The sequence below is a fragment of the Fusarium tjaetaba genome (genome assembly GCF_013396195.1).
Source record: "Fusarium tjaetaba strain NRRL 66243 chromosome Unknown NRRL66243_c0000122, whole genome shotgun sequence".
Classification (NCBI taxonomy): Eukaryota; Fungi; Ascomycota; class Sordariomycetes; order Hypocreales; family Nectriaceae; genus Fusarium; species Fusarium tjaetaba.
Window position 1 is genome coordinate 174,968 of NW_023501318.1, and position 15,786 is coordinate 190,753.

Genomic DNA, 15,786 nt, shown 5'->3' on the forward strand with positions numbered 1-15,786 from the left:
GAATAGTGAATCATGAACTGGACATTGATGTAACCTTCGCAGGGTAGCGGGTAGGTTGAGGTTGGCGGTAATGACCACACAAAGCGCGGCATTTACCTTGGAATAAGGTTGTATCGAATAAGCATATTCCCCTGCCACCCCCGCTCCAACGTCGCCACGGACTTTCAAGCATGAAATAATGCCGTCCAATCCAGGAACGTCAACATCATAACAAGCATAATGACGACAGCCAACTTCGTTTTAGCCTGATAATTCCTGCGCTATTCGTAAGCAACACCTATCCTAAATCGTTGTATATATTCCCCTCCTCCTTGTCGCCGTTCCACTTCAGCATCTTTCCGTCTTGCAAGTGACCATAATGAGGTTCTTCCAGCCCATTGCCGTCTTTCTGTCTCTTCTCACTTCCATTGCCCCGAGCGGGGTGATGGCGGCGGAAGAATCGGCTGCTACTCAACATCAGAAGGGCGAGACTGTGAGATACCAAGGATGTCAGTATTCCTTCACACATATTATTGGCTGAGTGCTCAATTGACCATTTCTAGTGAATCTATATGTATCCAAACCCGGGAGGTTTAACCTTGGCCACAAAAAGCCTGGAAAAAGAACCGGTGTTCTTCTTCTCACCGATATCTATGGCATCCAGTTGAAGGAGAACCGAGAGTAGGATTGCCCACCCGCTCTTACTTTTCCTCACTAACCAATACAGATTGGTCGATGAATTTGCCAAACAGGGTTTCTTTACTGTTGCTCCAGACCTGTTCGGAGGTGATCCGGCAAAAGAAACTCCAGGCTTCAACACCACCGAGTTCCTTGCCAAGCATCCTCCCAGTGTCACTGACCCAATCGTTGCAAATGCCATTAACTACCTACGCAATGAGCTCAAAGTGATCTCCGTCGCTGCCACGGGCTATTGCTACGGTGGACGTTACGTCTTTCGTTCACTTGGCCAGAACGGCAAAATCGATGTTGGCTTCACTGCCCATCCCAGTCTCTTGGCTACTGATGAGATTGAGGCTGTGAGAAAGCCCGTATCCGTCGCTGGTGCAGGTCAGTTTCAGCCTTTTATAACAATAAATGAAAAAACAAATGCTGACATGGATATAGCCGAGGACCAGATCTTCCCCCAGACCAGACAAGCGGAGACTGAAGCCATCCTCACTAAGATAGGCAAGCCTTTCACTTCGGTTCTGTACAGTGGAACCACTCATGGGTTTGCTGTTCGTGCAAATGCATCAAACCCACAGCAAGTCTTTGCTAAAGACGAAGCGTTCTATCAAGCTGTTCGATTTTTTAATGCATGGGCCTGATTCGCGGTACACAAGTCGCAGACCATGACCTCCCGCAAATTATAAGCAGAGGCATTTCTACTTTCCTTCTCATGCACGGAATCCTGGCATACGACAGGTATTGTGCACCATATAGTTATCTAATAATATTTTCCACTTCTGTGCTCACCATACCGTTCCCAATTCGACTTAGAAGAACCTGAATCATGCTAGTAATAATGACAGAAACATGAAGTACTTGATGGCTTTGTCCCATATGTCAAATCTCTGTATCGACACGAGCTTCGACCTGCTGCTTGAATCTCTCCAGAGCTGAAGAATTTGGTCTACGTTGCCCCAGCTGGAAGTTAATTTCTAGGTTCATCGTGGCTATGCAGATTTCGCTATATGAAAAAAAGATCTTTCTATGAAATATTACCAAGTTCACCCTTTCTCCGCCACTTCCGGCGCAGGCAGGCAAGGCACAGAAACACCGGCGATAATCGTAAACTCCGAGAGAACAGGAACTAAGCATCATCTTTCGAGGATTAAACTGGCTTGCTAAATGAAATCAAACTTATGTATGTCACGCTAATGTCTGAGAGAGGAAGAAACCGACCAAAGAGTTGGGGATGAGACAAACCGAGTCTCGCTAGTGATGAAACCTAGTTGTGTTCACCGCTTACGCATATATGGCCTCGCAGCTAGTCACTATAATCTGACTAGTTCTGAAAAGGAATATGCTCGGGACTCTCGGGCCTGTTAAGGTTGTCTGATTGGCCTCCGAACGCCATGGCCGCAACTTAGTTTGTTATTTGAGTTATCATCAAGAATATGATAATACATCGTCAGAATAAGGATTTGTCACTGTTTGAAACTCACTTCTGATTGGCACAGAATTCATGCTACTTGCTATCATGTGTTGACCTCGCAGGTTGGCTCTGCCACTTTATGTGCCGATGAATTAATATGAGATGAGCATATAAAGCAGTCTTTAGCTGCTGCAATCCAGTCTGGTTGACCTTTCACTAACTCACAAGCCTTCCCCTTTCTTAAACACTCATATTCATACCACAATGTCTGATCATCCAACCGCAATTCCCAAAGGCTCCTGGGTTCTTGTGACAGCCGCAAACGGTCACACTGGGAGTCATATTGTCTTCGAGCTATTGAAGAGAGACTTCAAGGTCCGCGGCACGGTTCGAGACTTGAAATCCAGCCAGTGGTTACTTGAGGATGACTTTGTTTCCAAGTACGCAGAACGCGGTCATGTCGAGCTTGTAGTTGCTGATACGACTAAACCGCATGACTTCGACAGAGCCGTACAGGGTGTCGCGGCTGTCATACATGTTGCAGTCATTGGGGACTTGGTTCCTGATCCCAATGTTGCTATTCCAGCTACTATAGAGTCAGCCTTGTCTGTTTGTCGATCAGCAGCAAAGGAACCATCCTTGAAGCGATTTGTCTTTACTTCAACCTTCTGGGCTGCTACCTTTCCAGTTCCTGGTGTCAGCAGTGCCATTACAAACCTTGACACTTGGAACGATGATGCGATTCAAGCTGCTTGGGCCCCTCCTCCCTATGAATCGGATCGAATTCTGTCGGTGTATTTCGCAGCCAAAGTTGAGGCAGAAAAGGCTATTTGGAAGTTTGTTAAGGATGAGAAACTCCCCTGGGTAGTCAACTCAGTCAGCCCTTGTGTTATCCTGGGAGACCTCCGAGATGATAAGCATCTACGGTCCGTACCGCCCCAGCTCATTGAACAGCTGTATTTGGGCAATACTGAAAAGCTGCAAACCCCCGCTAGTAAGTAACGTCTCTGTTATTGATATCTGCGACTAATTATGAGAAGTGTATTACAGCCACGTCGCTGACGTCGCAATTATTCATGTCGCCGCAGCAATCGACCCCGACGTACAAGGCCAACGCATTCAAGTTCTCGCATCATCTTTTACATGGAATGACTGTCTAGATATCCTACGAAGCGCTTATCCGAACCGCAGCTTCGTTGATAACTTTATTTCTGGCGACCCGAAATTGATATACAACATTGAGAACGACATTGCTCTTGAACTCTTGCAGAAATGGGCCGGGCGTGGTTGGATCAGTTTGGAGGCCAGTGTTACAGAAGTAGTGGATTACTTGTTCAAGACCAAGAGGCTGGATAACAAGTAGATATCTAGGTTTCGTTGCAGACACTCATAAATGGTCGCCATGGCTTATCTGTGAGCTTATTAATTAGCCTAATAATGATATACCATTAGCTGATGATTGGCTTTGGTCCCCGCTGACTCAGATTCATGTTGAAAAAACGAAGACCGGTCTGACATCCCATTCCCTTCTTTTATCTTTGTCATCATAGTATTAGCTCATAAACAATGGATAATTGTGTTAGAGACACGGAGTGTGAATCAGTTGTTCACAGACAAACGACGCTAGTCAGAAGAAGAGGCCGCGGCAGATTACCAAAAAGCCGATTAGTTGAAGAACCGACAAAGTTTCAACCTGGAACACTGCAATTCATCAACTCTGCTCATCCAGATGAGATCACCAATGCAAAGAGCATCAGATTGATAAGATCCCACGCAGCAAAACTCTCCCGTGCTCTGCAGAAGGACAAAAAGCAACACGAAGCTCTTGAGGAATATGACCCTGAAAGCTTTCCAGCTGAGGCAGAGTTGAGAACGCTGGTTCATCCAGAAAGCGATACACGATACCGGAAGATTATGCCTAAATCAAAAGTACATGAACTGACTGGAAATCGACCACCAAGTCCACTCCAGTTGATCGGCGGTGCTCGCAGTGTCGCATACACCGGATTTGCAAGACCACTTTCAGATGATGAGCACTACCTCTTTGATTTCTGTACGTCTATCCTCAACTTTCAAGAAACTGAACCAATTAATGTGCTGTATCATAGATCTGAACTACGTTATTTCTTACGGATATACAGCATGCTATGCCCCAGGCGATGAGCGGAATTTTAGTTACCTCATGAGGCATATATGGGTGCCCAATGCAATGTCTAAACTCAGTCTTATGGCTGCTGTCTTTCACGTGGCGTGTCGGAACTATGTCGCCGCCACAAATAACGACCTATCGAGTAAATTTGCGGTCAAAAAGCTTCAATATCGACTAATGTGCATCCAAATGGCTAAAGACGCCATCGAGTCGGAGGCTGTCGCCACAGATACAACTATCGCATTGGCAATGTTGATGGCCTCTGAAGCAGTGAGTCTTCCTTTCCACTCTTTGGTTTTACTTTTTATCTTCAGAAAAAAGCTAACTGGATCCTCGTAGTTCCTTGAAGGAGACATGTGTGCGTATTGGAGCCACGGTGCTGGCGTTATGAAAATGGTGCGTGCGCGAGGAGGCGTTGATATGCTGGGAATGTCGGGATTCTTGACTAGAACTGTCTCAGAATCTATCTACCTAACGCGGACTAATATGATAGCCGGCCCAGATGTCTTGGATCCAGAGATAATAGCCTCCTGAGATACGGAATATAATCCCTAGAATAGCCATCAGATTTCAAAATACTGTACAGATATTGAATTGTATCATACAATTCTGCCTGCAAGTCAATGACTCAATGGTGCTTATTATATATTAATTCTCACTGTTTAAGCCTCCGTTGAAAAAGCTAGAAGCTAGATAGCCTCGAATAAGGCTAACGGCAACCAAAAGAAAAAAAAAAAAAATTATATATATATATATTAATTCATCGAATGAGTTTCTCAAATGCGGGAAAGTCCAGTGGTCAGAATAATGAACCGCACGTTCCTGTACCTAAGTCGTGGTTTTTGATGAGATGTGATAGCCCACTATGCATAGGCTCAGCGATTCTCTGTTGACTTTGGCCTGTAGCGTTTGGCTTGCAAAAGGCTTTCTGGATGTATAGCTGACTCTTGATAACCCCATTTCAAGAGTCGTCTAGAACTTGCCACGGACCGCGTCGGTATCGAGTCGATAGTACTTATCGGGCTAAGTTCGGGATTGTTGATGCACTCACATTTAACTCTAAATAGTTCCTTTGGCCTCTTTCATCACTTATCACTAGATTTAGCGAATGATTGAATTGTCTCGGTGCCGAATCGGCAAAAGTCATTCTACCGTCGTATTACAATACGCAAGAATACGCAGCTATTGTCTTGGATGTGCAGACACGTCTATATGCTGACAGACAAATCGAGTTCTCATCTATGAGCAGACATCGCATGAGAAGCTCACTGTCAGTGGTATCTTATTTGAGGTAGTGGTGATTGAGGCGTATTCAAAGACCAATTGAAGGATGTAGCTCTTGAAACATGTGAAATCATGATAGTCTCAGAAATGCATATAAACTGATTCAAACTCCCTCTTTCAAACCAAATATCAGCAAAGCCGAAGCTTCTCATCTCAATGTTCCCTAAAACTACTTGTCTTTCCTTTGTGGCCCTTGTAGCTCTCACCGCTGGCCAAGATCTACAAGCCACTCTGCATACAACATCATGGAACTCGACATTCAAACTCTCGCCTGAGCAACTTAGCCTTGCCAACTTGACCATTGAAGAGGGCGTGCAGATCAACAACATCATCAACTTTGACCGAACTCTACTAGCCAATGGTGGTCCTCACCAAGATGACTTTTACACGCTCCCCACGAGTCTAAAGATTCCAAAGGGCCCGGGTGAGCTTCTCAAGCTCCAAGAAATCACGGATCCAAAGCCATACACAATTCCTGCCTCGACTGCGATGTCTCGTTTTCTCTACTCAACGACAAACATCAATGGCACTCTTATCCCCGCATCTGCTTACATCCTTTGGCCATATACCACCAAGAAGATAAAAGGTGTTCCTGGCGGAAAGGCGCCAACTGTGCTTTGGACTCACGGCACGTCTGGATGGTATCCTACGGCCGCACCGTCTACCCACCGCAGTCTCTTCTATCAGGACTTTGTGCCATATGCCTTGGCTCTGGCAGGGTATGCTGTCGTGGCCCCTGACTACGCTGGTCTCGGCGTTGGTACCTCATGGGATGGGACTGCCATTCGTCACGAATATGGCATCTATCAGGCTGGTGGAGCAGATGCTCTCAATGCCTTGAGAGCTGCTCTGACTGCGTTCCCAGAGCGTTTGACAACTGATTATGTAAATGTTGGTCATAGTCAAGGAGGTGCCGTTGGATGGGGTGTATCTGAACTTCTTGCGGAAAAGAAGGGAAGATTTAAGGATCTAGTTAAGGGTCATCTGGGAACCCTTCTTTTTGCCCCGCCTACAGATGCATTCTCGTTGCCAGCAACTTCGATAACTACCTGGGTTGGTAAGTATTTGAAGCAAGTATATCCTGAATTCAAGCTTAGTGACTGGCTTACACCTTTGGGTATCGATCGAGTCACTCTCTTCAACCAGGTTGAGGGATCTCAAAGTGTCAGCGGCTTTCTCTTCACCCCCGAAAAGGAAATTGTCCAGCCTGACTGGATGAACACTTGGTCTGTGGCTGCTCTCAAACAAATCGTTAAACCCGGTGGGAGGCTGTGGAAGGGACCTATGCTTATCATCCAGGGTGAAAAGGACCCAGCGGTTCATTACAACGCATCATTGACTACTTCAAAGGCTACTTGCGAGAAGTATCCTGGTGATCTAGAGTTCTTGGGTGTTCCTGGAGTTGGTCACTTTCCTAGTATGTATGCAACCAGGTCAATTTGGATGGACTGGATTAAGGATCGGTTCGAGAGACGCAAGGTTCGAAAGCAAGGCTGTGCTCAGTCCAAGGTTGATCGATTTCTACCTGACGATCATTATCAGCATGATCCAAACTCCTTCCCTTTGTGGGCTGGTAAGTCCGAATGGGCATATGAGCTACCTCAAGGCCATTAATATAAAGGTTTCCGGTTGACAGGAAGAGGAGAGGCAGGTGATGATTATGTGGACTTTTTAGGGCAAGGGGCATGATATTTACTGAACAGTGAAAGATACAGTGGTTATATTTCAACGAGATCCTTAGTATCCGGTAATGCAAATACTATATTGTTATGAAACTACAAATTTACAAAGGAATCAGCTCTTGACCAGCCTTGCCCTTACTGTACCCTTCATTTGGAAGTGCTAACCTTGTACAAAGAAACCAACGCTATTATGGTAAACCATTCAACTGGAACGGAAAACCAAAACAAAGCCACTTCAATTTGTAATCTCTTCTCATTTCTGCTACTCCATGTTCGAAGCTATCGGTTATCCAACCAACCATTTCTCTGCTGACTTTGCGTCTCAACGAGCATTGTAATGAGATACCTTCACTTGTTCTTTTTAGCATCCAAGTCGTCAAGATCAAGATAAGGACAGTCCTTAGGTTTCGCGTAGAATGTGCCCCCAAGTTCCTTGATTAGGTTACAGCGCTCTTCCATCGTCAAGGCATTACCAATCCTTCCCAGGCCTTTTGTTTTAGTCTGGGAAAAGGTAGTGTATAAGACCCAGACACCGCCGTCGGCTGGCCACCCAGCATACAGCCGTGGAGAATCTGGTAGATCATACTTCCACTGATTTTCAATTTCGTCGTCAAGGTCTCTAAACCATGTTGCCCCTAGTTGGCGCATTCTAGAGCAGTGAGCCTCTTCCTCATCAGGGTCGCCTGAACTGTTCACAGGCTTGAACCTGTCGAGGCCAAGGAACTTAAGTTCGACTACAGAACAGAGATGAGTGTAGTAGCCGCCACTTTTAGGCCAACCTGTTACCGAGCCACCCGTGAGACCACCGAATTGGCATCGGGGAAACCATGTTACCCCGAATTCACCTTCAAAGCTGCATTCAGACAAACTTTCAGGTATATGGGATACAGTATGTTGTGATGCGGGAAGGAAGATGTTCTGATTATTTTGTGAGATTGTGAGGCAAGTAGTGACTAGTAAAGCCCATATAAAGAGAACTGAACTTGCTTGTGTGAACATTTTGGTGTTTGGTCCAGGGGCTAAGTTGTGACAGGAAGTCGGGATGAATGGGAACTCTGAGCAGTGATAAGTCTGGTGCATAAGGACTGGAGGGACTTAAACTTGCGTTGGTGCCCGGCAGTCAACGAACTTAAGGAATGGTAGATGTTCCAGTGCCGCACGTGCCATATATACATGGTGTTGGTTGTTTAACTGTGACTGTTGGGGGCGAGTATGGTATTAATGAACAGGCATTAGTAGATTCTCTCTACATAAGGATGAAACAAATCAGTCGAGGAGGATTCCGGCGATTTCCCAATACAGAGTCTTTTCATTCTACTGTCCCCGGAATCGACGAATCAAATCTGTGTATTAAGCTCTCGCGCATCAAGTGTTGGTTGTTGGTTATCCAAGGTCAGCTAACGTGTCACTTGGCCATCTCAATTTAACAAATGAAGAGTCCAAGCGCAAGGCTGCCTCTCACTGTGTGTACAAGTCACTTCTGTGGGCCATCGGTCAACTCCCTGCTCCAACTATGGTAGACTTTCGGCACCAATATCAAATTTAGCAAAAGTATCTTTAAACATAAATTGCAATAACGCAGCCATTGTTTCTATATCACGTCCGTCCAGAAGTCAGGCCACAGAGGTTGGCTGGGTCAGTGATGCGAGTCCCAGGCACATCAGGCATATACCTTGTCCCTGGTTATTGTGTTCTTATCCCTGTTACTGTTGGCCATGCCAATTTGCTGCCAAGAAAGTTTTATGAAACTTGCGGTCAACCAACTGCATATACCAGCATACTACGGTTCTCGACCATGCTCCGTTCGCATATGGTGGGGGGTTTAAAGCAGTGAGACTGTTTTCTGTACTCAACTGACCAAGAGACTGAGCACCAGCCCAGCTGTTATCTCCAGCGATGATTTTCATCTTCACCCTAGTTGCCTCAGTGGCCTTTCCCCCCCTTACTTTCCATGCATCAGTCCATGCTGCAAATATTGATGATCTAAAAGGAGCAACTGATACGTTCAGTGCCGCACTTGGAGAGAGTCAATATAACCTCACAGAGGCAGATGGAGATGTAGGTGACTTTGCTACTAGACTCTTCGGCTTCGAGGGCTGTGGTGGCTGGGGCTCTCCTCAGCGGAAGGCCATCTATTCCGGCTGGCAGCAAGCCTGGCACATGATGGATGCCATTCAAGGAAAGGAGCTGAACTGGAACGAAGCTGCAGCTATAGAATTCTTCGCACCACCTTTCATCAATGAGGCAGAGCAACCTGCCATTAAAGGTACAGTCTCCCCACGTTGATCTTCTGTTTATGTGTTGCTGACTTAGCTACAGAGATCATTGATACTGTTGTGACGATCAGAGCTGGTAGCAGTCTCAATCCGTTTCAATGGAAACTTCATGTTCGTTGCGACGATCCAAGCGATATATGCAAATGCAAACCAAACACCCAGCTGGCATACACAACCAACAAAGACCATGATACAGGAAAAGCACGTATCGCATTTTGTCCCAATTATTTCCTCGAACCAGACCTCCTCAAAGTCATCGATGAGAATAGCAAGAAGGAGTTGCCCATAGAACATCGCGCAGATCTCAATAACTACGTTCGAAACAAAGGTATAGATACTCATTGTCTTTCTTACTTTTCCTTGAATTTTGTTAATCATCCCAGGACGTGTTTGGTTCCATGAGCTTCTCCATGTTGACTGGGCCTCTGGCGTGGATCCGCGGTACCATATCGTTGATCTCTATGCTCTATACAGCCGGAGTGACCAGACCGTCGTCAAGCAAAAGATTTATAATACAGCAAAAACTAAAGGTCTCGCTGCATTTCACCTCGATCCAGCTTGGTGGATTAAGAGAAGTGCTGATAACTTCGCCATGTATGCGATGGCCAAAACCGTTCAAAAGATAACTGGCAATTATCCTCATCTTCCCTTTGCCTCAACACTAGAATGTGTGTACGACATTCCCCATATCGGGCTTAATCATGTTACGGCGGGGGACGTAATGATTGTGCCTGAAGGTCAAGGCAAATGTCAAGCCCCTAATAATAAGCATATTCCTAGAGACAAGAGCCTCGTTGTGCCACTGAACTCTACTGCCCGGCTCTCGAGTCGGAGCTATTACCCTGAGGACTATAATCGCCAATTACGAGGTTGGTTGGCTGATTCAAATCCTCGCCACAACCGTGTTCGCATTGTGTTAATGCAAGCTTCGATGGAACCTCAATGGATAGTCCTTCAAGATACACATGAAGAGCCTATCAAATACTTCTGTCTTGCAGCAGTCCTAACAAAGGTGCCCGCAAAGGGAGGCGAGGACAATCCGGAGTTTCCGACTGAGCTTCCTGCATTCGAGGCCCACGGAGCTAAGGGGTGTGTTTATTCTGGAACTTCTAGCATTGTAGGTAGTTTGGCATGTGAGAATGGTCCTCCCGATATTCGATGCTGGGAGGACCCTGAATGGAGGGAGATGTCTTATTGTGATGGGGGGAAATACATGCTGGGAATTAAGTGTGACTGGGCATGATTTATTGTATATTTATGTACGATCTTGATTGGTAGTGGTTTGAGCCAGGATTTATCATATCTCTTTCCTCGTCTAGACACCTATATCTCTCCCTGTTTATCAAGCTCAATTTTGCTGTTTGGTCTCCGCTCACAATAGATCATCTCAACCACCAAGCCTGACTAAAAGCTATGCGATATCTCGTCGTAGAAACACAGCATCGACAGGAGGGTCTTCGTCGTCCAAGTAGTGGCCAGGCTGCATGTGAATCAGCCTATATCCCCGCCGTTCATACCAATCCTGGTTAGTTGACTAAAACGTGTCAGCTTTGTAGATGGCAAATATTCACAACAGCCAAGACTTACGCCCAGCTCCTTTCCGTTCTTCTCTCGGTACAACTTCTTCTGCATCTCCTTCTCAGCGGTATCAAGTGCGAGGGTTTTGGCACATAGCGGTTCCTCAATTGCCATTGACTCGACGATGTCCATGGCTGCTCGCCCGATGCCTTTGCTTCGAAGTGCTTTTGAGACGTAAAAGGTCTTGATCCAGTAGACGCCTTCTTTGGGAAGATCAAGGACAAAGTTTCCTGTTTTCTCGTTTCTGTCGTCGAGTGAGATATGGCCCACTGGAAAGAACTTTGTATGTGTAGGCTTTCGGGGTTTGGCTCTGAGGCTTTCGGCTGTGTCAACCAATGGTGCCTTGTCCTGAGAGATGTCAATACAGGTGATTACTTATTAGTATCTGACTTACTTCAGGGTACGCATCTAAGTGTAATTGGAGTGTTTCGCGAGTTTCGGGGTCATCTGGTCGCAGCGTCTAGTCAAAGTTAAACCTCAGCTATTATTAATCGATCCTTGAGGAAACTAACGATCCAGAAAATGGACTTTTGGCCCGAAACTTGTCTCTCTTTCCATCCTTCAACTAATTGCTTATCCCAACCGCACTGGACTCGTTGTGCATAAATACGGTTGACATGCTCAGGAGAGTTGGGGTCCCAAGGGACTAACACGAGCTGGTCTTGACGAGTTGCTGACGGCATAGCTGGTTCGTTATTGTATCTAAAACTGAAAGTTCTATAGCAACAAGTATCTGGAAATTAGAGTTTAGAAAAGAATCTTGAAAACAAAGAGATAGTCATTGAGGCTTCAGTGAATTATTTGTCATACACGGCAATGAGTCATTGGAGGGCGCGGAGTACGAGTTTGTCCGAGACAATTGGTGCGATTTCGTCGCTAAATGACGCGCATCGGAGTTGGACATCTCGCCCCGAACTTCCTTTCTTGTCCAAGGCAACGAGACTCACGGGAACCTTTGAGTACTACAAGCTCAATTGAGTTCTTCCAGGTCTCACAGTCAACAGCTTGCCATTGTATAGGTTACAACAGCCAAGTCAGTGAGTGGCTCCAGTGACTGCACCTGAGTGAGTGTCTATCGTCAATCAATTAGCCTTTGGGCGTCAGACTTTCACATAGTATCTGTACTTTGAGATTATACCTAAGTCAACTACTACATAATTCCTTCATTCGCTCAAATGAGTGTATTTCACTGAAATCTATAACATGGACTGCAAGCTCAAGTCCTTATTTCAGCGGCCAAGGCTATACACGGCTGTACAGGGTAAGACGTTGAGTAACGCATGCACAGTCTCAACGTTACCTGGACTTCAGATCGGCTTGTTGAGGCTGCGGGATAATACTCTTCGGCATTTGGGGTTGTCCCAGCGGATATGTGTATGTTTTCTGTAGATCATTGCGTGTCCATGTTCTTAGGCATGTGAAGGCGTCCAGCCAGAGATAAGGTCTGTGTGAACTAGTCTTTGTATTTCGGGCATTGTCCAGTTAGAGTTTCTCACCGTTCATCAGTAGAAGCAATATAATTTGGATTATCGCAAATTACTCCGATTCCTGTCCCCTTTCCCTCCTATGTCATGAATATAATCAAAAGTCCCTGAATCATTCTATGTCCCCTCTATAATCCACTATGGTATACCCAACCGCCCGCAAACCAGTTTACTAACGAATACTAATACAGACAAATTATGGTTCCTAGGCTATAATCATCAACTGTCTGTCGAGCTCATGATCCCTTTCCATGGTAGCTTTGCAGATCGCACTCCTTCCAAGGCGGACTAGCTCAACAACAAAGTCATTGATAAGTTTCATATGCGAGACTTCTGAAGTGGTCAATCGCCGCACTGGGAGATTGTTGATCAGATCAGCGGCTGCTTTGAGAAGCTCAAGGTCTTGCTCAGCCCGCTCATCGAGTGGGTACAGCAAGATGTTGAAGAAGAGAGTGATCATGGCTGCTGTGGGATAGAAGACAATAACCCTACACAAGAGTTAGTCACTGAGCTGGATTCGGTGTGCGCGAGCTGTTGTTACCAGAATGCTTCGCCAGCGACTCCACACATCGCTGCGCGCAAATACAAAAGTGTCGACCGACTAGCCTCCAGCGCAAGAGCATTGCTCGATTCGACTCCAGGGACCCATTCGGGCTGGTCGTTGGAGTTTCCAGGATCACGCTCCATGCACCTACCACTGGCTCGATGGATTGCGATCATGAGATGATGATAGTCCAAATGAAGGGTGATGTGTCTCATACTGCGAGGAAGATGCATCCCTTGAAGAGCGACTTGAGACTCATTGGTGATCGAGAGCGCAGGGCGGAATGAAGGGGGTACAGATTGCCTCCATGCTTCGAGCTCTTCGTCAAGTTCTCGAATGTCGCAAAGGAGCTGAGCATGTGACTTCTTAGCAGCCTGGGCCGAATACAGCAGACGACTAGTTTTGTCTTTGAGCTGGCTCAGGCGAGGGTCACACGGGAGATGAGGCATTAGACTCTCTTCTTCGTAGGAAACTTTGGGGATGCTTCTATCGATCTTGGGAAGGTATTCATAGCAGTCGAAGTAGGTCTCCGGCAGGGTGAGATCGCAGTATTCATCTGACATGAGGGGCGGTTGACCTGTCCGTAGAGCGATATCTTTATCGAAGATATAGCATAGCCAAAACAGCATGCGAAGTTGGCGCCGTTCCCTCTCTGAACGTGTAACCTGCGAGCTTCGCAACTTGCATGATATGTACATATGGCCTCCAAGCGTGAATACCATGCGGCACGCAATGGCATGGAACATGGCACCGGATCGAAGGCGCCCAGAGAATATCTCATGCATGTTCTAGTCATGTGTCAGTTCTATTAGGGTCCAATCCTCAGGTCAGGTCCTTACCAGCATGAAGACTATTTGGAGGTTGTTGATACTAGCTATTTCCAGAACATCAGTGAGGAGATAACGTGCCTTTGTGGCACATAAGTCTGTGTCGATACTTGGTGCGTCTTCAAATGTGTCTTGGAAGAGTACTATCGTTGAGAGGAAGGCCAAAACCCCAACTTTGGCACTGAGATGCTCCAAAGAAGGAACATTGCCTGTGTAAGGCTGATACGCTAATTCAATGGTATCCTTAAACAGAACCCGTTCCACAACGGGAAACACCAAACTGAAAGAGGAATGAGTAAAGGAGTCAAAAGCCTTCTCGGTGATACTTCTATCAGGAAGTTCGTATAAGTCGCGTTGGGCATGGTAAACGTGGGGTGCAGGCGATTGGGAGGGGTTGGAGTGATCTGTGGCGCCAGGATTAAGAATAACTTCGTGGCCAGTCTTTGAAGTTATCCATTGTCTTCCCTCTTCTGAAAGCAGAGGGAGTCCATTGTGTTGACTGATGTGGCCAAAGTGACAGCCACCATAATGGAGTTGGCCATAGGAAACAGAGCTGGTGAAGCCGCCAGCAGGAGATGGGGCTGGAGATATAAACGGAGAACCTTGTGACACGCTTGCAGATCTCGAATCTGTAGCTCTCAAAAAGGAAGAAGATGGCCGGTTGAATGACAAGTTTTGAGGGGCATCGTTGGTTGAGTCTCCAGTACCAGGGTCTGAACTCTTGTGGGGGTCAGTGGCTTGTGAAGTTGGAGTCAATGGCTTGGCTGCACTGTTTTCTGAGTTCTTCTGATTAGAAAGTGTGTGAGAGAGAGCATCCTCAATGCGCTTGAGGCGCTCTGCCAGACTTTGCTCTGATGTTTGACGAGATCTAATAGACAAGTTAAAATGAACAACTCCACGGGGCCGAACGCCACGGCCAGAACGTACCTAGCCTTGGCTGTCTTTTTCCGCCCTCTCACTCGGTTAAAGGTACAATCCAAGCCATGGTGCTCACACCAGTTGCAGGGTGTATCTGGGCTTGATGAATCGCATTGGATCTAGAAGGATGATGGCAATTTGTTAACCAACTGGGTGAGAATGTGATACACCTTTACAAAGACAAGCATGCATGCAAGATGGGATAGACGGCATCAATCTCGCCAAGAGATGGATGGATGGAACTGATCGATAAAGGGGAAGCGGAGGTACCGGGAATGAACGGAGATGGGGCCTCGTGTACGTACCTTTCTCTTATGACAGGCATCACAGGCCCGTTTCTGCATCATGATTACTTATTCAGCTCTGATATACAAGTGAGACTAGATTGGAGGAAGAAGGGAGGCGGATTAATTGGCCGAAATCGAGTTTGATAGTCTGGAATGGACGTTGGGCTCAGTTCCACAACTGAACTGAACTGAACCGGACCAACAAACGGCCGGAAGTTTTGAACAAAATAACAGTAAATGATAATATGTATGGTGTAAGCAAGCATAAGCCTCGGGCTGAAAAGCCAAGATATGAGGCAAAACGAGGCTAATGTGTCAAAATCACGGTCTTTTCGCTGAAAAGTCCACGACCGAAAGATTCGTAAACGCGGAACATGAGGCTCTCCGAGGATGGTTCGGAGGATGGTGTCCAAGAAGAATGCGACACGACCGCTGAATAAGCGGAGGAAGCTCAAAGCAGAAACGACGACGAGGTCAGCGCTAAACGACATCGGACAAAGTGTCAAACCTTGAACCGGGATCCCACGTGAAGATCACGGTCTAGTCACGTACTAGACATGGATTGATCTGCCGAAGACGTTGACTAAGCGGAAGATTCAAGAATTCCTCTTCTTCCGGCCCATTTTTACCAACGGCAGATACTTTTCAATTTATAGACAGGTCCGTCTTCGATTACCCCT

At 46.4% G+C, this 15,786-nt stretch overlaps 7 protein-coding genes across 7 annotated transcripts; 4 read left to right on the forward strand and 3 right to left on the reverse strand.

The window, feature by feature from the left end:
- Nucleotides 1-358: 358 nt before the first annotated feature.
- On the forward strand, nucleotides 359-1,307 carry FTJAE_6253 (dienelactone hydrolase family; the record flags this gene model as incomplete). Its single annotated transcript, XM_037352846.1, has 4 exons — nucleotides 359-488; nucleotides 543-660; nucleotides 707-1,047; nucleotides 1,105-1,307. 4 exons carry the CDS (start codon nucleotides 359-361, stop codon nucleotides 1,305-1,307), a joined length of 792 nt encoding a protein of 263 aa, XP_037206654.1.
- Nucleotides 1,308-2,341: 1,034 nt separating this feature from the next.
- Nucleotides 2,342-4,701, forward strand: FTJAE_6254 (NADPH-dependent aldehyde reductase; the record flags this gene model as incomplete). The annotated part of the gene is made up of 6 exons (XM_037352847.1): nucleotides 2,342-3,075; nucleotides 3,128-3,398; nucleotides 3,764-4,130; nucleotides 4,186-4,496; nucleotides 4,566-4,622; nucleotides 4,687-4,701. 6 exons carry the CDS (start codon nucleotides 2,342-2,344, stop codon nucleotides 4,699-4,701), a joined length of 1,755 nt encoding a protein of 584 aa, XP_037206655.1.
- A 965-nt stretch (nucleotides 4,702-5,666) lies between these two features.
- Nucleotides 5,667-7,124, forward strand: FTJAE_6255 (secretory lipase; the record flags this gene model as incomplete). The annotated part of the gene is made up of 1 exon (XM_037352848.1): nucleotides 5,667-7,124. The coding sequence occupies one exon, from the start codon at nucleotides 5,667-5,669 to the stop codon at nucleotides 7,122-7,124; it is 1,458 nt and encodes a 485-aa protein (XP_037206656.1).
- A 416-nt stretch (nucleotides 7,125-7,540) lies between these two features.
- Nucleotides 7,541-8,191, reverse strand: FTJAE_6256 (uncharacterized protein; the record flags this gene model as incomplete). The annotated part of the gene is made up of 1 exon (XM_037352849.1): nucleotides 7,541-8,191. One exon carries the CDS (start codon nucleotides 8,189-8,191, stop codon nucleotides 7,541-7,543), a length of 651 nt encoding a protein of 216 aa, XP_037206657.1.
- Nucleotides 8,192-9,088: 897 nt separating this feature from the next.
- FTJAE_6257 (killer toxin subunits alpha beta) lies at nucleotides 9,089-10,711 on the forward strand (the record flags this gene model as incomplete). The annotated part of the gene is made up of 3 exons (XM_037352850.1): nucleotides 9,089-9,458; nucleotides 9,512-9,796; nucleotides 9,852-10,711. The coding sequence occupies 3 exons, from the start codon at nucleotides 9,089-9,091 to the stop codon at nucleotides 10,709-10,711; spliced, it is 1,515 nt and encodes a 504-aa protein (XP_037206658.1).
- A 168-nt stretch (nucleotides 10,712-10,879) lies between these two features.
- FTJAE_6258 (uncharacterized protein) lies at nucleotides 10,880-11,729 on the reverse strand (the record flags this gene model as incomplete). Its single annotated transcript, XM_037352851.1, has 4 exons — nucleotides 10,880-11,002; nucleotides 11,056-11,394; nucleotides 11,441-11,506; nucleotides 11,559-11,729. 4 exons carry the CDS (start codon nucleotides 11,727-11,729, stop codon nucleotides 10,880-10,882), a joined length of 699 nt encoding a protein of 232 aa, XP_037206659.1.
- Nucleotides 11,730-12,735: 1,006 nt separating this feature from the next.
- On the reverse strand, nucleotides 12,736-14,886 carry FTJAE_6259 (transcriptional activator Mut3p; the record flags this gene model as incomplete). Its single annotated transcript, XM_037352852.1, has 4 exons — nucleotides 12,736-13,018; nucleotides 13,072-13,862; nucleotides 13,914-14,769; nucleotides 14,861-14,886. 4 exons carry the CDS (start codon nucleotides 14,884-14,886, stop codon nucleotides 12,736-12,738), a joined length of 1,956 nt encoding a protein of 651 aa, XP_037206660.1.
- Nucleotides 14,887-15,786: the final 900 nt, after the last annotated feature.